The 23,986-nt window shown below is 34.2% G+C and overlaps 5 protein-coding genes and 2 non-coding genes across 7 annotated transcripts; 2 read left to right on the forward strand and 5 right to left on the reverse strand.

Moving 5' to 3' along the window:
- Positions 1-3,011: 3,011 nt before the first annotated feature.
- LOC110739597 (dirigent protein 22-like) lies at positions 3,012-4,100 on the reverse strand. Its single transcript, XM_021920054.1, has one exon. The coding sequence runs from the start codon at positions 4,011-4,013 to the stop codon at positions 3,417-3,419; it is 597 nt and encodes a 198-aa protein (XP_021775746.1). The 5' UTR covers positions 4,014-4,100; the 3' UTR covers positions 3,012-3,416.
- Positions 4,101-8,683: 4,583 nt separating this feature from the next.
- Positions 8,684-11,630, reverse strand: LOC110737137. Its single transcript, XM_021917512.1, has 4 exons — positions 11,546-11,630; positions 11,067-11,377; positions 10,819-10,968; positions 8,684-8,917 (listed from the first exon to the last, which is right to left on the reverse strand). The coding sequence occupies exons 1-4, from the start codon at positions 11,628-11,630 to the stop codon at positions 8,684-8,686; spliced, it is 780 nt and encodes a 259-aa protein (XP_021773204.1).
- A 2,479-nt stretch (positions 11,631-14,109) lies between these two features.
- On the reverse strand, positions 14,110-14,951 carry LOC110737824 (dirigent protein 23-like). The gene has a single exon (XM_021918173.1). The coding sequence runs from the start codon at positions 14,905-14,907 to the stop codon at positions 14,347-14,349; it is 561 nt and encodes a 186-aa protein (XP_021773865.1). The 5' UTR covers positions 14,908-14,951; the 3' UTR covers positions 14,110-14,346.
- A 659-nt stretch (positions 14,952-15,610) lies between these two features.
- Positions 15,611-16,403, reverse strand: LOC110737835 (dirigent protein 22-like). Its single transcript, XM_021918182.1, has one exon. It carries the CDS (start codon positions 16,329-16,331, stop codon positions 15,753-15,755), a length of 579 nt encoding a protein of 192 aa, XP_021773874.1. The 5' UTR covers positions 16,332-16,403; the 3' UTR covers positions 15,611-15,752.
- Positions 16,404-16,843: 440 nt separating this feature from the next.
- TRNAA-AGC lies at positions 16,844-16,916 on the forward strand. Its single transcript has one exon. It is a non-coding gene; the product is annotated as a tRNA-Ala (tRNA).
- Positions 16,917-17,006: 90 nt separating this feature from the next.
- On the forward strand, positions 17,007-17,079 carry TRNAR-ACG. Its single transcript has one exon. It is a non-coding gene; the product is annotated as a tRNA-Arg (tRNA).
- A 223-nt stretch (positions 17,080-17,302) lies between these two features.
- LOC110739608 lies at positions 17,303-22,148 on the reverse strand. The gene is made up of 6 exons (XM_021920062.1): positions 21,568-22,148; positions 20,948-21,062; positions 20,175-20,831; positions 19,623-19,734; positions 18,390-18,448; positions 17,303-17,660 (listed from the first exon to the last, which is right to left on the reverse strand). Exons 1-5 carry the CDS (start codon positions 21,648-21,650, stop codon positions 18,423-18,425), a joined length of 993 nt encoding a protein of 330 aa, XP_021775754.1. The 5' UTR covers positions 21,651-22,148; the 3' UTR covers positions 17,303-17,660; positions 18,390-18,422.
- Between the last annotated feature and the right edge of the window lie 1,838 nt (positions 22,149-23,986).

Consider the following 23,986-nt stretch of genomic DNA (forward strand, 5'->3'; position numbering starts at 1 on the left):
TTATTTCCGGGCCAAAAAAAGTCGAAAAATTTCAAAATTGAAGGCTAATATCCACGCTTTTTGAGAATTTTTGGTGGTTTAGGGGTCAGGTGTTGAAAAGGCTTGAGATTTTAGGAGATACATATCGGGGTCATATAATGCCGTTTGGAACCATATATGATCATTGTATGTTTCCATAAATATTCGTGGTAGGCTTGAATTAATGAAATCGGCACAAGTTGTAAATTGGTAAATTGGCCGTTTAAAGGCAAATTGGATGGTTCCACCCACCTAATTGGACTCCCAGAGGGTATTAGGGACCATGGTAAAAATTTCATCAATTTTTATCTCTGGGCCAAAAAAATTAAAAAAATTCCAAAATTGTAAGTTTAATATCCACGCTTTTTGAGAAATTTTGGAGGTTTCGGGACCCGGTGTCGAAAAGGCTTGAGATCTTAGGGGATGCATCTCGGAGTCATATAATGCCGTTTGGAACCATATATGATCATTATGTTGTCGTAAATGTTCGTGGTAGGCTTAAATTAATGAAATCGGTGCATTGTTGAGACGGTATTTTGTAAATACTTAATTATCTCGGTAAATTGGCCGTTTAAAGGCAAATTGTATGATTCCACCCAACCAATAGGACTCCAAGAGGATATTAGGGACCATGGTAAACATTTCGGCAATTTTTATTCCGTGCAAAATAAATTCAAAAAATTCCAAAATTGAAGGCTAATATCCACGTTTTTTGAGAAATTTTGGATGTTTCGGGGCCCGGTGTTGAAAAGCGTTTAAATTTTAGGGGAAAAATATCGAGGGTCATATAATGCCGTTTGAAACCATATATGATCATTATATGTTGTCATAAATGTTTGTGGTAGGCTTGAGTTTTATGAAATCGGCGTAAGTTGTAAACCGGTAAATTGGCCATTTCAAGGCAAATTGGATGGTTCCACCCACCCAATTGGACTCCCGGAAGGTATAAGAGGCCATGGTAAAAATTTCGGCAATGTTTACTTTCGGGCGAAAAAAAGTCCAAAAATTCTAAAATTGAAGGCTATATATCCATGCTTTTTGAGATTTTTTTGAGTCTTTGGGGCCCGATGTCAAAAAGTCTTGAAATTCTACGGAATGCATGTCGGGGTCATATAATGTCTTTTGGAACCATATATGATTGTTATTTGTTGTCCTAAATGTTCGTGGTAGACTTAAATTAATGAAATCGGTGTAAGTTGTAAACCGGTAAATTGGTCGTTTAAAAGCAAGTTGGATTGTTTCACCCACCGAATTGGACTCCTGGGGGGTTTTAGGAACCATGGTAAACATTTCGACAATTTTTATTTCTGTGCGAAAAAAAGTCAAAAAAATTCCAAAATTAAAGGCTAATATTCATGCTTTTTTAGAAATTTCGAAGGTTTCGGGATCCGGTGTCGAAAAGAAATGAGATTTTAGGGGATACATCTCGGGGTCATATAATGCCGTTTGGAACCATAAATGATCATTATATGTTGTCATAAATGCTCGTGGTAGGCTTGAGTTAATGAAATTGGCGCAAGTTGTAAACCGGTAAATTGGCCGTTGAAAGACAAATTTATGGTTCCACCCATCCAATTGGACTCTTAGAGGGTATTAGGGACCATGGTAAACATTTCGGCAATTTTTATTTTCGGGCCAAAAAAGTCAAAAAATTACAAAAATGAAGGATAATATTCACGCTTTTTGATTTGAGGTTTCGAGGCCTGGTGTAGGAAAGACTTGAAATTTTAGGAGATACATTTCGGGGTCATATAATGCCGTTTGGAACCATATATGATCATTATATATTGTCATAAATGTTCGTGGTAGGCTTGAATTAATGAAATCGGTACAAGTTGTAAACTGATAAATTGGTCGTTTAAAGGCAAATTGGATGGTTCCACCCACCCAATTGGACTCTCGGAGGGTATTAGGGACCATGGTAAAAATTTCGGCAATTTTTATTTTTGGGCGAAAAAAGTCCAAAAATTCCAAAATTGAAGGTTACGTTTTTTGAGAAATTTTGGAGGTTTCGGAATAACAACCAGCCTAATCTCCTTTATAATGATTCACCCTAGAAACACAAAATTTTCAATATTTCCCCAATTAAAGAGGGTGAAAGTATATGTGATATTAATTAAAAAATATGTTTCTTTCTTCCCTTTTTTCAAAAAAAATAAAATAAAATTAAGAAATATGTAATGTTTCTAAATTGATGTTTAATTCACTTGTTTTGGCTTCTTAATTGAGTGATTCACCATTTCGTGTTTAGACTTCGGAACAAAAAACAAAAGTGAACCCCACTCGCCGGATTTTGTTGCCGTAAAATCAAAATGGGTTGTGCTAGTCAAATTTTTAAAGTTAATGAGCAGTTTTTTTGATAAAAATTTTAAGCGAGTAGTTGTTGACAAAATAACTTATTAGGCAGGTAGTTTATGACAATTTTTCCTAAAACCAATTTATATATTGAGATGAATCTAAAATAATTTTTTATGATTATAATATATTTTTTTTCTATAAATACTGGTATGAATTATTTGGGCCAAAACAGATTCATATGGCAACGAACACAAAACTGTGTTACAAGTGTGCTTCCATGATAGTGATCTCCTCAAACCTCAACCATTGACTGTCTAGTGCAACTCGTAGACACCAGGCCAATAGCTCATTTATTTGATGGGCTATACACTATGGGCTCAGACCCAAAACTTAAGCTCATCATACAGGCCTAAGTTTTATCGGATTTTTCATATTGGGCCAGGACTCGATATAGAATCCGGATGGCCCGTGGATATGAACTGGCCCAACATTCACTCTTAAAGCTAAGTGTTCAAAATTCACAAATTAAATTGCACGATTATTTCTATAATGATTACTCCCTATCTTCAAATTATAAGAGTACTCAGAATTGTACCCTAATAAGTAATAATTTCAACACCCAAAACTGATATCCGAATTCAGATTAGCTTAAAGGGTGAAACGAATGAAACACCGAAAAAGTAATCTCACAAAAACTTGAACATATGGCATGTTTTTTCTCATAAACATTAACAATCTTTTGAACAAAGTCTGTATAACATGTCGTCATCACTAATTCACCAATGAAGAAAATTATTTAATTAGCAATAACCTTGTTAAGACAAATATGATTTATACTGGATTTAAAGTTGCACATCGATCTTTAGGTAATTTATACAATACTCACCAACATATTTTATTTCATTTTTATAAGGGAGATTGTTAAAACGTCACATTTGCTTACTTTACTAAAGGGAGCCGCCTTACTTGAGTTTGACCAACTTTTCCTTCCCATTGTATCTGTCCTTCCCCATTGTCAACTAACTACCACATGAATTACATGATTCAAACATAAAATAAATCATACATCAATATGTAACCTAACCCTTGTAATTAATGTTCTAAGCATGAAAGACTGTAACATTATACCCAACAATAGCATTATGAAGTGTATTATTATGAAAATAAGTTCGAGCAATAGCATATCCACGAGCCATCCTAAAAACCCCCGTCCCACCAACGACGGGGAGCTCCCTCACCGGATTCGCAATCGGGTTAGAGCCGAAAATGACTAGGGAACTCCCATTATAGATGCCATCAACAAATCCATACGTCAACCCGGTGACAAAATTTACGACTTGTTGTGATGCCGAACCATAGAAACCTTGTGCACGTCCTACCAACTTGGAGTTACGGTCTGGGGTTAGAGTGAGCGGATCATCTACCATATATAGGTTGCCGAAGCCCGAGGTAAAGTTGTTGCTGCCTTGTATGGGTTGCGCTATCAAGGAGGCGGTTGTGGGCTCAACGCTAACCGCGGTTCTGATGTCGTGGAAGTAGAATTGTAGGACCGTTTTGCGCTCGTACCCACGGCCGTATGACTTTGTTTCTGCCCATGTTGATGTTGTGGGATTTTGAGTCGTTGTAGCATAACTCAAATTTACCATACAAGATGTGAATACTAAAAATGTGAAAAAATAGATTGTTACCTTTGTCATGTTTCTCTAATTTGATATTAGATCGCTAATCCAGGTATATATACACGGATTTAGTTTGATATAAAGGATGAAATTAAAGGAGAAGGAGAACTTTATATAAAGGATTGGACTATTGATGTATACATAGTTGACTTTTATTAGAAGGGAAAAATTAATAAAAATATAATATCATTATTAGTCATGGTCATAGTTTAATTAGAACATTTTAACTTTTGAGAACCTTCTACAGCTATTCTTTCAAAAAAGTTAGATTGAAAGGTAAGGGAAATAAAGGCTATGGAGGGAAAGCCGGAAAGCATATGTTAACATGGTGCTATTCAAACGTAAGCCACAATGTGTCAATGTCACATGCATTATGAAGTGTATGGTCAATGTCTTGGGTGTAGCGATACTTAGATTATCCCCTGATAAAATATAAAATATGAGGAAAATTTGTCAGAAAAACCTATTAAGAAAATTCTTACGAAGTATAAAAATTTCTTGGCAATTTGAAACCTGATTGTAATTTTTTTTTTTTTTTAAGACAACCAAAGGTCATTTTTTGGCATTGACTTCTTTCTTTCCGGCATTGAAAAAAAATCCGTCTCTAAATTTAACAACGGAAAATAAATCCGTTGCTAGATTCAGCAACGGAAAAAAAATCTGCTGCTAATTTAGCAACGGAAAAAAATCCGTTTCTAATTTAGAGACGGATTTTCAATTCCGTTGCTAATTTAGCGACGGAATTTTTAATTTCGTCTCTAATTTAGAAACGGATTTTAAAATTCCGTCTCTAAATTAATTTAGAGACGGATTTTTTGATTCCGTCTCTAATTTAGAAACGGAAAAAATTTCGTCGCTAGAATTCCGTTCTATATGGACAATTTTTTTGTAGTGGGTGTTGGAGGAATTCTGATTTTCCTTTGTCTGCTAAGTTGTTCTCTTATTCTTGTAATTGAATTTTATTAATTTACTGAGTATTTGTTTGATTGAGGTTATTTGATTCATTCTTAGGTTTTTAATTGGTGATGTTTATGATTATATTATGCTTATATGCGTGCTTTTCTTGGTATTTGAGTGTTTGAGCTTTTTGAGAATGAGGAAATACCAATGAGAGAATGAGAAAATCCGGGTGCCTGATGTCCCGACTCGAATAATTCGGGTACCCGAAACCCGGGTACCCGAGATGGGTCGCGACATGGGACGCATCACCAACTACCCAAAACTCCGGGTACCTGTATTTTCGGGCACCCGAAACTCCGGGTACCCGGATTTGAACACCCCTAGCAGTGGTGGTGGTCTGATGTGGTTGGTGGTGGTGGTGATGTGGATTGGTTAGGGTTTTGAAGTGGGTTTGGTTGGGGTTGACAGGGGTTTTTTTGGGTAGTTGGAGGTGGTGATACACTGTGCCGGTGGTGGCACGGCGTATTTTTTTAATTTTTCCGAAAATATTTTTCGACGGAATTCCCGTCGGAAATTTCCAACGGAATTTTTGGAAATTTTCGACGGAATTCGCTGGTGCCGGAAATTAACTGTTTTATAAATTTTTTGACGGCTTTTAGCCGTCGCCTTCATATGCAATATGAAATATATAAGGATGGCAACGGGTTGCACTTAGATCGGATTATGCTAAATTCAACTCCGATCCGACTTTAATATTCGGCATCCGACACCAACTTTAATCTGATTCGACTCCAAGTTTTTTTTTCGGTTATTCAATATACTTTGTGTAATTGGATTATTTGAACCTTTAATTTGCAACCCACACTACAATACTACATACAATGATCATTAAAATAGAAAGACTAATTGACTTCACAATTAGAGTATATAATTACACATTATCCAAACAAAATTAAAAGAAAATTAAAAAATTATACTAGTATATAAGATGAAGTTGGAGCCAAATTATGGGTTATATTATCTCGGAGTCGGAGTTGGAGTCGGATTTTTTTCTCGAGTTTTTTGTAGGATTCGACTACAACTCTCCTCCGACTCGGAGTTGGATTATTTTCTCGGTCAAATTTATACTCTTGATACCTTTATATGCTTGTTTACTACATATTTTCCTTTGGTTTAGGTTGTGTCAGCTCTTGTTTGGTTAACCCTTAGCGCATAGCTGCTATTGTTTAGCAAACTTATAGGATGGAAAATTGTACTACTACATGCATAATATGTGACAGGTGGTAAATATTTTGAGGTGGAATATTCTACTTACAAGATGGTAAAAAGTACCACTACATGTAAAATAGTACGCAAAAAATACTATTAAGACAACTTATACTTTAATGGTACGTTATACATGCATAATGTTACATTTAATGTACCACTGTAGAGTTAGTTTTTTTTCAAAAGCTTGTCAAATTTAATTTTTACCCTCCTATATGTTTTGTAAATGTATAGCCGCTATGCGATGAGATGCGCTCATTTTCCTTCACTACTCTTACTTATTCCTTTTGGTCTTCTAATTCCTTTTTGGGATTGCTTTAGTGTTTATGAGTTTTATGTTTTCATAGGTTCCTCAAGCTTTTACTTAATACTTCCTCCATTTTTAAATATACTCCACTTTTCATTTTTAACTGTTTTTAAGTACTTGTTTTTACAATATTTAATTCATTTCTCTCAACTAGTGGACCCAACACAAATCATATTTGATTAATTTCATATTCTCTTTCCTCCAATTCTCTCAACTTCTTTTGCTTTTTATAATTTTTTTACTCTTCCACGTACCACACTACTTCCATTATTTATTACTTTCTCTAATTACTCCTAAAGCTCCACGCATGGAGAAATGAAGCAAGTATTTAAAAACAGAGGTAGTAGTAACTGTTGAGCTGGTGTGTTTGGTGGAGTTCCCTATTTACTTTGGTTGTTGGTTGTTCTTGTTTAGGTATTTCTGCTCTTAGGGCCTGTTCTCATATGATTATTTTCAGTTCAGCTCTAATAACTTCAGTTCCCAATTTCCTTCTCTTATAAAATATTCATTTCAGTTCACTTCAGTTTAGCTCTAATAAGTTCAGTTCAGTCAATGAGATCATGCCCTTAGTTTGTTTTTGGTCTTATTATGGAGTTCTTTCCTACCTTTCCAAGTGATTTTCATGATCAAAGTACTTTCTACCTTCTTTCCTTTATGGATAATCCCGGTAACGTTGCTCATTCCATAGAGTTCAAGGAGCATGAAGAACCATGAGGCTAACAGGTTTTGGTAATGTTGTTCATTCCATAGAGTTCAAGGAGCAAGCATGAAGACTCGTAAGGCTAAGAAGTTGTTTTTTTTTTTATTTTTTATTTTTTTTTAATATATATATATATATATATATATATATATATATATATATATATATATATATATATATATAAGTGTGAGCTGGCTAGTAAATTGTTGTGTGTTTACCATGTCGTATTCTTTGGAAGCTTTTTCTTTCTTTCACGCATTGGCATTTAGGGTCTGTTCTCTTACGTTGAAATTCAGTTCAGTTTAGTTCAGTTCAGCTCAATTCAGTTCAGTTCAACTCCTAATTTCCTTCTCTTAAACTATTCATTTCAGTTCAGCTCACCTGAGTTCAGTCAATGAGAACATACCCTTACTTTGCATCTTAATCTTGCGGCTTGTGCTCTGAACCTTCTTGATTATTCTGATAACGTTGTTAAGATTTGTTCTTTTATGTTACGACTCTTTATAGGAGGCCTTCTGCATTTCAATAAATGGGCAAGCTACGTTCTGCTAGATAGAAAGGATTTGGTTAAGCCTATTAAAGGTGATCATAATAATATAGAGGTGTTAAAAAATTGCATTGTGTTGAGGGTTTGTTACATGATGTGTCTTTGGTTGATAAAAAAACAGAAGGGTAAGATGGTCTAGTTTGTAACCCAAGTTATTATTTGACTTGCCAAGTTCCCAATGCTTGTGTAACTGGTTGTCAGGTCAAAAAAGGGTTGCTGTGGTGTAAAAGTGGTTGCTTCGACAGTTGATTTCATTGTAGTGTGTTAAGCTCAGTTGTTGTTTCGGAACTGGTATCGTTTGGTGGTGAAAAAGATGTAATTTCCAACCACCAATTTCAAAGAGTGTTGATATCAAATGTAATTTCCAATCGGATTCGAATAATAATGACAGGGATTCTAAGTCTTTACCACCTTTTCGTCAGGGAGCTGAAGTTCCTTGTATTCACAAGTCTCAAAATGGTTCGAGTTCATCGCTTCTGACTTTCTTTCTCAAATTTGTAGCAAGTTAAGCAAGGTGATATCATTTATTTCTACCATTCTAAGTCTATGTCGTCAATGTTAATTTGAGTTCATCTGAGTAAACTTATGTAGGTTACAGAACAATGTTGATGATTATTGTTAAGCGAATATAACTTATATTAATTATAAACTAACTTAGTAGATTAACTTGTAAGAAATATGTATCAAAAGCGTTTTTACCAAATAATTTATACAAAATTGGGAGGCACACGCACCCACGGCTAGTTAAAATTTATATTTAAGAGACAAAACAAAATTACAGTACAAACACTAAATAACCTAGAGCAACATCTGGGTCATAGACTAGTTTGCTTTAAAGCATCATTACAGGCCACAACACATTTCTGAACTAGTAGTCATCCATCATGAAACAGCAGTTGGGTATTAGCATGCATCGTTTGTCTAAGCTGCAACACACAATTCTTAGCATGTTTAGCAGCATCTGTTTTTCAATACAATGCATTATCAACTATTAGATCTTCTCCATGCCTTAAAGCACTATGAGCAATAATATCGATCTTCTGAAGAGAAACAGTGTTTTCAGAAAGATAGGAAAGAAACTCCATGGTGTTTTCATCACCCCGAAAACCAAACAATTTGACCTCCTTTAGGTTCTGGTGCGGAGACATAGAAGCCAATTCTAGTGCCGGGTATTCCTGCCATTTAGGAATGCATGGTGGGAGCTACAAGCAACAGAGAGGACATCAATCAGCATTACCCATTTAATCAATTATAATAAGGCAGTAATAAGCCAGTGGACAAAAAAAAAAATAAAAATAAAAAATTCAAGAGAAACTCAAGTCTGTAAGACCTTTGGAAGTAAACTTAATGAAGACAAACTAGCACATATTACCATGTAGCACCCGCATGTTGACTGTGAAACTCACATAAAGACACTAATGCAGACACATATACGTTCAACATCGAGCTCAATGATTTTTGGGGAACTACTAAACTCTGGTTTTCAAAATACAAGAACAGTAGATAAGTTATAGAGCTTAAACTACTAGGGTAATACAAGCTATATAAGGCCAAATTATGTGGATATCATGATTCCTTATCCAATAGAGCTGATATTACTAAGCTAGATTTAACACGATATAGTACAATATTCCCCAGCTAATGGTATTAACATATAGTACACTATTTTTACACTTTCCAGAACCTCACATGGATAATCAGGTCATTTAAATTCCAATGCTCTTATGAGATGGTAGCCTAACAATCATGTTAGAGGTCTATTATGTCCGACTGATTTAAAGTATTAGACAAGCTTGTTTGCAGATGGATCATGGATGGTCATATATTGAAAAGAGCAATCAGATAGTTCTCTATTTTATTCAAGCTAAATGCTTGATTGAATACCATGACAACATTCAAACGCGGCAAGGGAGTTAATCTGAGATTCTGAGTAGGTTATGTTTTACCTGGAGATCACATTTGCAAGCCTAAAAAGCATTGTGGGTTAGAGACTGCATCTTATGAAATGCAGCGGCTATAGGCAAGTATTTGGTAAATATGCCAAAAGGAGATGTCCTTTAGGTGAATTGGGTCCACAGTGTATATCAAAGATTAAAGCTGGTGGGAATGTAGATTGTAGACCACTATGGATGCAAGCTCGAGTTGGAAGGCTGGATTTGAGCAAAAGGGGTGGAAACTGGTAGAAAAAGGTATGCCATTGCCAATGGTTGTTCTTGGTTACAGGGTAATCAAAACAAACTGAACTGGCGACTGGAGCAGATCTAACATTCCTAAAAATAGTGTAGAAGTCAAATCTGAGCAGAATCAGATTGTCAGATGTGTAGTCGAGACAGGAAATCAGTTCAGCATATGGTCTTGTTAACTACTCCGTACTTCATCAGTGCTGGTGAAGATGATTATATTAGAAATTTGCATAAGGATTAATGTAGTAAAGCCTAGCAAGTGGAAAACTCTGACTGTATTTGGTAAGAACAAGACCATATGTTTTAGTAGCTTAGGGTGCCTACCCTTTGTTGCTTTGTTTATCTGTGGTTGTGTAATAAACTGAAATTACTCGATGTAATAACAGTACAACGAAAGAGAAAATTCAGAAATTTGATTAAACAAATTAATGGTTTTACAACGATAGTAGTAGGTTTAGCCTACAAAGCTCCAATAGTGACTTTAGGTCACAACTCTCCTAAGAAACCACTCCAAATTTCTGCCTGCCTATTTCCTTCTCTTCCCTCTCTATTTATACTAAGGAACCCTAATATACTAATAAAACTAGAATACCTATACTACCCCTCCAATACCTATACTACCCCTCCAAGTTAGTCTATTACAGGTTGTAAGCTATGCTTCCCCAAGTTCCCCCCAACCCCCCAAGTACAAAAAAGCATAGAAGTGTAAACAAATGATGTTGACCACCTATCCCATCTCTCTTATGATTTCATTACTCCACCCTAGGAAACATAGTCACTTAGATTCATACCCATGTCCAAGTAGCATAGGCTCTAGCCTTTAGTAAACAAATTACTGTCCCTTTTTTTTTAAAAAAATATGGTTAAGAAAATATTTCATGCAAGTGCTGGCCAGGAAATGGGAGTTCAGAAGTACTTACAACTATCTCAAGTTGCTCCAATAAAGGGGCTCCCCTGATTATGGAAGCAACCACTCTGTAGCACAGGCAGGTCGACCAAGTAAATTTAACATCAACCACCAGCTGTTTTAGATTACTAAAAACACAGAGTTGCGTAAGATCGCTTATGTCCTGCACAAGGCACAATACCAATGCATCAGTAAGTGGCCAAAACCAGAAAAAATAAATAAATTAATTGGCAACTCAATATGCTTCGCTTCAGTGCTAACCTCGAAGAGATGAGCTGAAACAACCAAAGATTTAAGGTTTGAAAAATGAGAGGAGAAGTGACTGAAAACGAAGTTTTTCGCTCCTAGCAAGATATAGTCTGGAGAAGATAGCCTCAAAGAAGCAAGTTGCTTAGCATCCTTAATAGAGAGAGTTGTTTGTTTTCCGTCATACTTGAACGATATAAGATTTGGGGCAAAAACTTGCAAATATTCTAGGTCATGACAGCGGTACAACTCGAGTAATTTCAGCTTTAAGTGAGGAGCTGTATTTTTTGCATTCACTAGCCCATAACTAAACTCCCAAAAGAAATCTTTCAAGAGAAAAACAGCTAGATAAAATCAAGTTAAAAACATCGTCTGTGAGGTTTACAGATCTTAGGCAGAGATCTGTTAGAGACTCAAAGTGTTTCCTAACATGGGAGAGGCAGTATGCAATGAACCAAAAACATGAGCAGGAAAATAATAATTTTTGGAATTACCAGGAGTAAAACCTAAGTTTAAATTTTGAGCATTATATTGTCGTAAAATATCATCAATGCATCGCACGTATGTTTGTTGGTCCATTTTTTATGGTTCCAAACATCCAAAGTTGAGATAAGGGCAGGAAGCCCATAAGTTTTTCCATCTCTTAGAAAGGATGCCAGTAGCTATTGCTTCCTTGAGTGTCAACCGTGTCAAAATATGACAGAGGATCTCATCTGGCATATCACTAATCCGGTCCTCCGTTCCAATTCTTTTACATCTCTGATTAATCAATTCTATTCTATTCCCACTGAGCTGATTAATTTTGAATAAAATACTTAACCTAACCTCACTTTCAACTAAACATAAAATTTAATTACAGAAACAATTCAAGCAAAGAACAAGTTATCAGTCAATTCAGAATACAAAAAATCATATCTTTATACTGGTAAATCTTCACAGCTAAAAATTCCACAAATATTATAAAATTCTACATCTTCGCATAATAAAATAACATAATATTAAGCAACAATATTCACTAAATCAAACAATAAAAAACAAAGACCCAGAAGAAATATAACAAAAAGTACACAAAATCTTAACTTTAAATTTCTATTAAGTATTTCAGCTACATATCCCGAAATTTACATCTCTGGTAATTCATAATACATTCAAATCCCAAGATATCATCCCAATTGTATGTCAAATCAAGAGGAGATCATAGAATCAAAAATTACAGAAAATTGTATGTGTATTGGGAATTTGAGCTAGACATCAACATCAGGTTTGTATATCATTTGGGGTTTCAAGAAATCAAAATTAAGACTATACGAAGTATATATCTCCAAAATAACTTAAGCTCTCAAATCTGAAAATTATTTCAACACTCAAATTAAAAAAAAAAAAAATGATATTTTGTTCAATATTTATTTTAATTGATATTTTGTAAACCCGCCCATCATCAACCCGCTATTGACCCTATAAAATGTGACCCTCTTTAACCCAACCTGCACCGACCCTGACTCGACCCGCCCAATAGCCAGGGTTACGTGCAATTATTTAACAGCCCACCTCGTCTAAAACTAAACTATTTTATAACCCTAGATTAATACTTTGTTTGGCAGTAGTTTTTGAGGTCGAAAAAAAAATTGAGTGTTTGGCAAAGTAGCAGTTCGAGTAACTGTTTAGTGGTAGAGTGAGGTAAGTCTTCTCAAACGTTAAAAAAATAGTAGGGTTTAAAAGTAACACGTAACGTTTGTCAAATTTAGTTACTTTTTATGTATATGAATTTTGACCTTTTTTTTTTTGTGTTTAGAGAGCCACAAGGGCGGGGAATGAGAATCGATCCCAAGATCTCTTGGAATCGGGAGGGGAGCTCTAACCACTTGAGATATCATTCACTCTCAATTTTGCATATTTTAGTAGTGCAACTGCCTTTTTTATCAAACACTCATACAATCAACAATTACTTTGACAGCTAGCCACAACTAGTTGACAGCTACTCACTACCCTAACAATTATCCGCTAAGCGATCGCTAAAAATTGCCCACTATTTCTAATTTTACCAAACAAGACCTAAAATAAAGGGTTTTTTGTTCGGATCCACATGGTACCACTTTAGTTTTAATTTATTTTCTAATGTATCATTCCATTTAGAATTTGTTACTACGTATATACACCCGATTGTAGTGTACACCCGGGGTTATGTGCTCATTTAATCAATCAATGTGTAAAAATTATTTGCTCATTTGTTGATTAAATGAGCAAATGACCCCGGGTGTATATAATAGGCTCTCCATTTTTAAATTGTTTTTGTATTTTTCGATTTGACTGTCATAAAAATTATTCGGAATCTTTAAAGGTCGAAATTAGCAAAAAATGACTGAATAATGTCTTAGTTTAGGTTAAACAAAAATCTCTCAATTTGCATATTTTCATTTGTTTTGCGAAAAAAAAAAATACTACCTCCGTTATAGGTTATGTGCAACGATTTGACATAAATGTAGAGAGAAAAAATGTCTAATCGTTGCACATAACCTGTAACGGAGGTAGTATATATATTCGGTTAAAGTTTTAGGTGTCATTATACCTAAGGATCAAATTTTGAAGTCCTAAGAAAAGAAAAACCTGTCACAAATGTCCTAACTAATGTTTAATTTTGACGTTTTTTAGTGTAATCAAACTATTGTTTTACTTTGAAGTCTCGAGTTACTTAAGCACGAAATTATTCACGAGGGTCACTACTATAGAAAATCAAAAATTCAATATATAATTTTTGTTCACTTAAGAATGTTACAAACTTACAAAACATGAGGTTGTTATACAAGTACCGAAGTACTCCGTATATATAGACAATTTCCTAAATTAACTACTGTATTGAATACTCTATATTGAATTATTGTAATGCAACACTAACCAAGTAATCAGCTTATTACTTTCTCCGTTTCTATTTAGCTGACGCATTCAATTTAAGCACACATACATACATATTAAGGAGAAAAGAGGAATGAGATATAATGATATGTGGGGTACAATAGTAAATACAAGGTTTACCCATTCAAAAAGGAAATATGTATGTCAACTAAAATAAATTTCTAAAAAAGAAATACGTATCAACTAAAAAAACGGAGATAAATATTAAATAATGATCAAACTAGGAGCTAAGTAACAAACATAATACTGAAATGTTACAACGAACATAAGTATACACAATCAGATCAAACCTTTTTATTTTTAGTCCACGACATGCATAAAAGATTAAAAGATAACCAAAGTCAAAGTTGAAAGTGTACAAAATATATGCATGATGAAATAATTCTTAAAGGTGAAAAATTGTAACATTATATCCAACAATTGCATTCAAAGAAGTAAGGTTAAAGAAGTAGGTTTGAGCCACAGCATAACCACGAGCCATACGAAAAACCCCAGTCCCACCAACAACCGGGAACTCCCTAACCGGATTCATGATTGAGTTCCGGCCAAAAATAACCACAGAGCTCCCATTATAGATACCATCAACAAAGCCATAATTCAACCCCATGATCAAGTTCACACCTTCTTGTGAGGCTGCACCATATAGACCTTGTGCGCGGCCAACAAGCTTGGAGGTCGGGTCAGGGCTTATGGTGAGTGGATCATCGGCCATAAACAAGCTGCCAAAGCCCAAGGCCGAGTTGTTGCCTCCTATAGGTTGCGCGATTAAGGCCACAGTTGGGGAGTCCCCGTTCATTATGTCGTGGAAGTAGAATTGTAGGACAGTCTTACGCTCGTGGCCATAAGGCTCAGTTTTTGCCCATGTCTTAGCAAAACTTGCATTTACAATATAGGATGATAATATCACAAATAATGTGATAATAGCGAGTTCTATTGATTTTGTCATGGTTTTTCCTATTTGAATTGGTTTATTTGTAATTGCAATTATATTATGTGGTTTATCCGTTATATAATGTAAAGCTTTAATTTGGTAGTGGCTTATTATATATTGTGAGTAGCAACTTATGAAAGACAAGTACTTCACAACTTCTCAGGGTTGAATTGCCTTAATTTTTATTATAATCATCAATCATAGGTAAATTATTTAATATGGTTTAATATTTTTTCCTTATCTTCTCTGTCGTCTCTCAACTAGCAACTGATCGATTGAATTTTTATTTCTAGGAGCTAGGACAGATTGTCTCTACGGTTATTTTTGAAAATTAAGTTTGAAAGTTGATTAATATGTGTATGGTGCCTTATCTTGCCTACGGAGTATTAAAGATAATTGGTTTTTTTTTTTTTTTAATAGAATTGAAATAGTTAGTTTTTTTTTTAAGTAATTAAACTTTATAATTAATAATTAAATTTTTTTTACTCCGTAGTTAAAAATTGAGTTAAGGTTACCTTTTTTTCCTTGACCTTATTTTAATCTCTGAAGAATGTGTAATTTTCAACTTATAAAAATAGGTTTCAAGATTTATAAGTTCATATCAGTTCAAATAAGTTTCAATAAGGTCCAATAGATTTGATAAGGTCTAATAAGTTAAATAAGGTCCAATAGATTTGATAAGGTCTAATAAGTTAAAAAAAAGTCAACCATTAATTTAATTTAATACTACTTGTAGTTGGTGTACACTCCATTTCTTGCTTTGTGTAGAAAAAGATTATACAACATACAACTCTACAAGTAACATTGTACATGTTGTGCATGTTTTTTTTTAATGAATGTGCAAAAATGAAAAATCCATCTTATTGGTGAACAACAGTAACATTATACCCTACAATAACAATCCCAGAAGTAACATTAAAATAGTATGTTTGGGCTATTGCATATCCACGGGCCATCCTAAAAAGCCCAGTACCACCAACAATCAGCATTTCTCTAACCGGGTTCAAGATCGAGTTCCGGCCCAAAATGTTGATGGAGCTCCCATTATAAATCCCATCAACAAAGCTATAACTTAAGCCCATAAGAGAGTTCACACCTTGTTGGGAGGCTGAGCCAGAGAAGCCCTGGGCCCGGCCTATTGACTTGGACTTTGGGTCTGGACCCACATTGAGTAGCTCGTCGACCATATACAAGTTACCGAAGGCGAACGAGTTGTTCGGGTCAACGGGTTGGGCTTGGGCGATCAATGCAACGGTGGAGGAGTTGCCAATTGCAATTTCATGGAAGTAGAATTGTAGGACAGTTTTGTGCTCATGGTGGCTATATGGTTCTGTTTTGGCCCATGTTGATGTTTCGGGCCAATCAGCCCTACCAAGGCCCAACTTTGCCACATAAGATGTGAATATCAAATATTTCAAAATAACGAATATTAACTTCATGTATTTCTAAATTTGGTTGCTTAAAGTTGTTGATAAATTTTCCCTAAAAAAATGAGTTGTTGATAAATTTGTTTGTTTGGAAAAGAGATAAAAGGGTATGTTTATATAGGGAATGTCTATCTACACAAGAATGGAGAAAGGGTTTCATTAATGCTACTATTTGTAAAAATGATGGATTCCAACTCTTCCAAGCAACAAACACACAAGACACAACTACTTAATTTGACTTAAAAGGTTGGCATTGACTTTTTTTATGAGCAAGGTTAACATTGACTTTTTTTTTAAATAATTAAATACAACCCTATGTAGTTATGTGTTACATAAGGTTATTATGAAGTATAATGATGGGATACTAGGATTGAGCCTTAAGAACAAGTCATTGATGTGTGTTGATGGCTTTGACAGGCAAGAAACATGCATGTCTTATCAACAAGTGATCTAATTTCACCATTTTCTCAATTCATTGACAAATATAAATAGAATGTAATCAACATTACTTATAATCAACCAAAGGGGATGTAGCTCAGATGGTAGAGCGCTCGCTTAGCATGCGAGAGGTACGGGGATCGATACCCCGCATCTCCACAAATACGACTCCATGGCCCAATGGATACGCCCCGGGGCAATCGTTCTTATATTAGCTATTATTGATATTTTGTTTCAAACGAACAACAGGACTCCGTGGCCCAATGGATAAGGCGCTGGTCTACGAAACCAGAGATTCTGGGTTCGATCCCCAGCGGAGTCGTTTTGTATATTTTTCAAGTTATTTTTTTCTCTTTCTGCTAAGAGTATGTTGGCATGAAGAAGTGTACTACCTCCGGAAAACAACTGGTTTAATCGCAGTTGACCATTGAGGAACAAAGATGAGTTTATCAAGTGTTAACTGAAAAGCCGGTGAGATTATAAGGTTTTGCACTTTGTTGAATATGGGATCTCATCAGCTGCAATACTTGCAAACATGCTAAAGATCAGACCAATAGCGCGTGCTTTAGCCAAGTAAAGCAACACCAAAATGAATGTTGACCATTGAGGATATGTACAAGACTAACTGAAAAGGGATAATATTACACATGTGGCAACGGACCTATAATTTCATTCCGATGTACAATAATGGTCTATTACAAATCATTTTTTTCGTTACCCTGAACTTCTACACTTTATGGTAATTTTAAATCACCATCAAATAAGAAGAAAAAGGTTAAAAGCCCTTCAATCATTGGGGCTTAGCAATCCAGACAGCAAATGTGAATCAAATCAGACAGCATGGCCTTTGGTACATAGGATGCTGATAAATTCTCTGTATCATGTGGAAGAATCTACTCACATCTGCATAGAAACACAACTTTTTGGAATCAGAAGCAATATTAGTAATAGTTGTCCAAGCAGTCATTCATATCCCCTCTGTCAATATAAAGCACAACCATATATAATGATTAGTTCGAAGAACTGTTATCTACCGACTTCTTTGTATCCTACGATAAGTTGTGGAACAAGTTGATGTCGTGAAAAACCAAGAGGTAACAAGTTAATATAATAAGTGAATCATCCCATAACATAATAGGTTCAAATGAACCATTTCATCCCATACTCGATCTATATGACCAAAGAAAAATCTAAGTCGTTTAAAAAAAAATCATGTGTATTGACAGTTGGCACTTTTAATCATAGACTATCAGCAGCCTATCGCCCATTCCTGATTGCCGCTGTCTGCCCGCTCCACATAATAATTTTAGGTTCAAGTTACATTGATATTGAGATAAAGCATTAAATGTTGTATTGATTCTACAAAATATGATGCGACGTTATATTGATGATATAATTTTGGGTTGTAATAAGAGTTGGCGTTTTGGAGCTTAATTTTGGGTGTTGTAATAATAAAGCTGAACTTTACTTAAATTTGGATTATATTTTTTTAAGACAAGAAAAGAAATCCAAGCTCATGACCCATGCTGCATTTTGGTATATCTGAGATTCTGAGATGACACGGCAGTACAGCACACATTAAATTGCAGATTTCACAACTTTTAATATGAAAATGCAAGAAAGCAGAAATACCTATTGTGTTTGACCTAGCAGCATAATCACGTTTCAGTTTGAGTGAACCAAATAGGGCACTGCAGAAAATCAGACAGAAAACATTTAGATCTTCAATTCAAAGGTAAAATAAGAATATTACACAGAAAATGAAGCAACAGCATATTTCAAGTTCAGACACACAGGATATTACTGAGGAAAAAAGTGATATGTTTCCATGTCCTTCAGCCAGATATGGAGGTTTATCATACATGCATTACTAACAACATAGGCCACATACCCATGCCATGGGTGATTAGCAACAATTTAACTTCACCAAATGAATTAAATTACTCTTGAAGCCAAAACCCTACCACATGTACTAGAAAACATTCTTGCCCAACAAATTTAATGCTCCCATTCCTCAATGCACATGAAGGTTCAACTTTTGAGTAAATCTTCATATGAAGACAATTTGACAAACATTGTACATAAAACCTTGTTCATACATCAATAAAAGCGGAAGGATAATGAAGGCTCAATGGTAGAATAAATCAACATCATCTACTAGCAAATTTGCATACTTGCATGCTTCGGATAATGAAGCTCAGTCAAAAAGGACCTATTGACATTTCTTGGCTTACAAGTGAAAGGGAGACATTTCTATTCAAAACTAAGTATTCAAATTAGTCAGCACTCAGAAATATAAATATATACGAGTAAGGCACTCAATTCCCTACATATCTTCCTAGCATCAAGCATCCTTCACTCTTCAGAGAAAATGCATTCTCATTCGTTTCGTAAAGTTAAAATGCTTTCCAGCTTTACTCGAGACGATAGTAAAACTTTCCAAAAGATGTATTTTTATTCAACTATAAGGTATAAACCACAAAATCATTATTTATTTTCAATGAAGCCAAAGATTTACTACGAAGTATTTTTTTTTTGGATTACAATGAACTGGACTCAGTGAAATTTCTGTGCTAAATTGTTGAGTTTCTGTAAAAGCAGTCAGTGATGAAAAATTGGATCAAAGGAAGAATCGACTCTTCACTATATATAAGGTTGGGTACAATCAAATCCCTCAATACTGTACAGGAGCTTATTCAGAAACATTTGGGTGATATAATAGTGTGACGTATAAACATACTATATATCTCATTATTCAAGAGAGGAACAAATGCATACAAGAAGGTAGATTATAAAATATACAGGTTTTAATGTCTGCAAACTTTGCAGTGGATTAATTTTTGACTTCTTAAGGAATGTACTTACCCAGCAGGAAAATTGATAGCATCAAAATGAGTATGAGTCGCATGGAAGAGCTCAACTGTAAGCGTCTTGAGCCTTGCATCCTATTATTTAAACCACCGGAGCATGTAAAAAGCTGCAAAAAGTAATTGTTAGTGGTAGTTTGTAGGTATCATGATCAATGAAAAATTAATCAAAATAAACAAGAGAAAAAGGGGTGATCCACAAGGATTTTATAATCTAACATAGTGCAATAACTTCAATCAACAAGAGGAGGGGACAGGGGTAGAGTGGTATCATGTAATTCAATGCTTTCCAGAACTTCAATAGTATTAATAAATCTACAATTTTGGCTTGGAGATTGTAAAAGCTTTTGAATGATCAAACAAAACAGAGCAGAAAGATGAATAAATCAAGGGGGAGGAAAGGCCATCAATTGGGAACTAAAAATTTATAGAATTCCTTTTCCAAGTGCAAGAGTTGATGGGGAAAATGGGTGATTTGTAATGACTGAAATATTTAAATCACAATTCTGCAGGAATTGGGCATTAATTTGTGGAGACAAGTTCAACTAACCTTATTAATGCAACTAATTCCTCTGAATTGAAGTAAATTTGACGTTTTGAAGCCCTTCACCTTTGGTGTGGCCTCGATGGTTGACATAGTACTCATATTATCATCTCCGTTAGGAATCACAATCTTTAAAGAACCAGAATTTGGTGATATATGAGTCCTTTTTGCACTGCGTGTTCTATCAGCGTCACAATTCATATCCCCCCGTGTCCCAAGTGCTTCCCTTGCACTTAGTTCTATGAGAGAAATAGGTTGCTCCATGTTAATCACAATATCATCTTTTAATGCAGGTGAACCTTTTCCCTGCATGTTGGATGCTGCACTGGTACTAGTGCTACAAGCAGCAAAGTCCAAATCTTTTTTCTTACATAAATTCTCTTCTGTTAGACTGTTGGAAGATTTCGCAATTTTATTTCTTGCACTCTTAGTGAACGTTTCAGAACCAGAGAGGAACATAGCCAGGTCATCTCGTTCATCTTCATCCAAATTCACCCATCGAAATGGTTGCTTTCCTTCCTCATTCAACGTATCCCTCAATGTATCTTCAACACGGGTTATCAAGCTTTCAATGGCAACAAGAAATTGCTGGTGCCTTGCCATTCTACTATGATCGCGGCAATTTCCATAACTTAACCTCACAGCCTTCTCAAACTCTTCCAACTAATACCAAAAAACAATTATTACTAAATAACTTAAACGAACATCAAAATCAGACAATACACTACAGTTTGTACATACAGTTAGAACAGCTAAACAGAAATAATATTGGCAAGTACCTGCCATTTCGCAGTGCCAAGAGCTGTTTGAACTTCACGACGAAGCTCATCTAAATCATTCGAAGATAACCCATCTTTCTTCTGTCTAATCCATAATCGATAAGCTGATTCCAAGCTGAAGGAAACACCATTGAATTAATTACAAAACACCCCTTATAAAATTTTAATTGTTACCTAAGATTCTGGACTCAAAGATTCATTTCCAACCATAGATACATTTCAATTTCACTCTTTACCTCAATAAAGATGCTCATAATTTCATCCTAAAACTAACATAGTTTGAAAATAATGTATATAAAACAATAGAATAATCCAAAAACACTAAATAAAGAATACAGGAAAACATCTACAGACAAAATCCATTCACACTGACTAAAATTTGTACAGCATCATGATCATACCCCAAAAAAAATTATACGAACAGCAATAATTATGCAATATTATAAACTTTATTAATATAATTAAACTAAAAACTAAAACCCATAAAATACTGGCAACAATAAACCCTCTTTTACCAACCACCCAAAAAAATATAAAATTGAAAAAAAAAAAAAACCAAAAATCCATGAAAAAAATAAAGGAAACCCAGATCGGAAAAAACCTAGAATAAGTAAACATACATGTCGGCAGATTCTTGAACTTCTTCAGCAGCAGAGAAAAACGCATCCCTTTGCCATAAATCAAAAGAATTAGAGACCAACATTCTTAAAATTCAAAAAAATAGTTCAAATCAATTATAAATTGTTGAAATAGTCGAAATTAATCCGCCCAAAGTAAGAAATTAGGGGGAAAAATAAGTTTAAGGGGTAAAGATTCTGGAGAAATTATTATTGTTGTTGTTGGGGTAGGATGGATAAGGGTTTTGGGGATTTTGCTTTCTTCTTCTTTATTCCTCTTTTGATTGAAGAGAAAGAAGAAGAAACTGAAAGCAAAATAAAGAAAGAGGAGAGAGAAAGAAGGGTGGTTTTGCAGGCAATAAATCCAAGGAGGAGGAGGATGGTGGGAATCCTTTTTTGCTTTCTTTTTTATTATTGTGTTGTGTTTTTGGTAGAATTATTAAATAATTTTCCATGTTTTTTGTTAAGTAGGACAAGATGATGAAGGGAAAAGGTAAACTAATTCTATTAGGATTTTTTAATGAGAATTGAGAAATCTAATTTGTGGAAGAGAGCTAATGTTGGTATGTGGTTATTGGTCTTTCTTTTCTTTTTAATACAAATTATAATCTTACAATAAAGGTTAATTATGTCATCTCAAATCATATACTTGTACTAGACTCCGTATATAAAATAAAATAAAATTTTTAAAAAAAAATTGTATAGTTTATGTTATTGAAATAGAATATAAATTCATATATTGTCATATACTCCATATATATGTGTACACTGTACAGGTAAATGTAAATTGTGTCCTAAAAAAAAGGTGTATGTGTATTACATTAAATATCACATGCGGAATTAATCATATTAATAGCTTATTAATTAATGGTGAGTCGTTCGAACATTGAAAGTCAATTAGATGTGTCATTTATGATGACAAGATTGAGGAAAGAATACAATACTCACAATTTTCTTAAGAGAAATTAACATCAATGATCAACGATAGTATCAGATCGAGTAATACATAAAAGAGCTTGAAAGATAATCTATAGGGAATCACTGAGAAAGAATGACCTTGATGCACCTTATAGGCCTTGTTTGGCGATAAACTATTAGTTTTAAGGGGGTAGTTGTTAATTATGGAATAATTATATACTAGCTATAAAACACTAGTTGGTTGTATTTGCAAGTTAGACCAACCAATAGTATTAATCTTTGTTTGTGTATAAAATACTTGATAGATAATTGTCAATTCTTGTAATACATACAAACTATTTATTATATTTATATAAGTTAAATGATAGCAATTCAATATATAATTTTGCTTGGTGGAGTTGCCGGAAACTTACCTCGTGATTTTGAGGTCACAAGAGTATCGACCTGCAATTCAATATATAAGAACGTATGTTGTATATGATTAAAACTCATCAAATAAATTGAGAGCTAATTGTACATGGTTGTATATTTTCCTCGATTATTTACAAGAATCACTTTACCCAAAATCAGAAAATCCACCACTTTTTATTGACCTTAGGAAAAAAAATGACCATTAAAAAAAAACATAAGATTCATGAATAATAAATAAGAAAGTATGAAACAATAATTATAATCTATACTTAGTATTTAAAAATTATAACCAAGAAAGACACATGTCACTCATCCATTCTATTATACTTCTCTAACCACAGTACCACATGTCATCTTACACTATTAATTTTTTATTACACCATTTTTTTTTAATTCTTTCATTAAACTTATACTTTATCTTTCATACACACTTCATCTCTTCATCTATCCCCTTTAATTAAACCTCTTTCTATTCTCTCTTTAATTTTAGCCCTTCCACCTTCTATTAAGCCTCTTTTTCGATTAAAGTTCCAAAATTTAAATTTCTTTAATCATGTTTCCGATTACATATTATACCCTTGGCTTATTGATATTTCCTCACTTGTCTCTCAATACAATTTTATATGAATAATCCGTGCATTGCACGGGCCGAAACTCCGAAAGGCTAGTTTGAATAATTTATCGTCCTCTAGCCTATATGTTGACAATTGTATAAACGGAAAAAACAGAATTCGTTTGAAGCATAAGTGACTAGTCTTTGGAGACTTAATAGTGTTTACTTATTCCTCAGTACTCACAAATTACAGATCATAAGTTGTTATAGTATACTTCTTTATAAGTTTATTAGTTGTCTCTTCTAACGTTCCCCAATTGCAAGCTGGGATTATTATTATTTTTTCTTCAAAAATAATTATTAAAAGCACTTGTGACTTTATTTTTTTAACAATATGTTTCGCCGACATTTGTAAGCAATTTGGTCAACAACAATACATGCAAATTAAAGAAAATAACTAATTATATAAAGTTATAATTAAGGAGAAAAGTGGGGAAAATACTACTCTATATCACCAAGTTGTTATTCTCTTTATTTGAA

This window comes from Chenopodium quinoa, unplaced genomic scaffold (assembly GCF_001683475.1).
Source record: "Chenopodium quinoa cultivar QQ74 unplaced genomic scaffold, ASM168347v1, whole genome shotgun sequence".
Taxonomy (NCBI): Eukaryota; Viridiplantae; Streptophyta; class Magnoliopsida; order Caryophyllales; family Amaranthaceae; genus Chenopodium; species Chenopodium quinoa.

Excerpts from the sequence above, each read along its gene's own strand:
- LOC110739597 (XM_021920054.1), bottom strand. The coding sequence starts at position 4,013 with ATGACAAAGGTAACAATCTATTTTTTCACATTTTTAGTATTCACATCT.
- LOC110737137 (XM_021917512.1), bottom strand. The coding sequence starts at position 11,630 with ATGGACCAACAAACATACGTGCGATGCATTGATGATATTTTACGACAA. Across the intron at positions 11,378-11,545 it reads AAACTTAGGTTTTACTCCTG|ATTTCTTTTGGGAGTTTAGT; the intron begins GTAATTCCAAAA and ends TTCTCTTGAAAG. Across the intron at positions 10,969-11,066 it reads TTTCAGCTCATCTCTTCGAG|GACATAAGCGATCTTACGCA; the intron begins GTTAGCACTGAA and ends TGCCTTGTGCAG.
- LOC110737824 (XM_021918173.1), bottom strand. The coding sequence starts at position 14,907 with ATGACAAAATCAATAGAACTCGCTATTATCACATTATTTGTGATATTA.
- LOC110737835 (XM_021918182.1), bottom strand. The coding sequence starts at position 16,331 with ATGAAGTTAATATTCGTTATTTTGAAATATTTGATATTCACATCTTAT.
- LOC110739608 (XM_021920062.1), bottom strand. The coding sequence starts at position 21,650 with ATGTTGGTCTCTAATTCTTTTGATTTATGGCAAAGGGATGCGTTTTTC. Across the intron at positions 21,063-21,567 it reads GTTCAAGAATCTGCCGACAT|CTTGGAATCAGCTTATCGAT; the intron begins GTATGTTTACTT and ends TGTTTCCTTCAG. Across the intron at positions 20,832-20,947 it reads TTGGCACTGCGAAATGGCAG|TTGGAAGAGTTTGAGAAGGC; the intron begins GTACTTGCCAAT and ends TTTTGGTATTAG.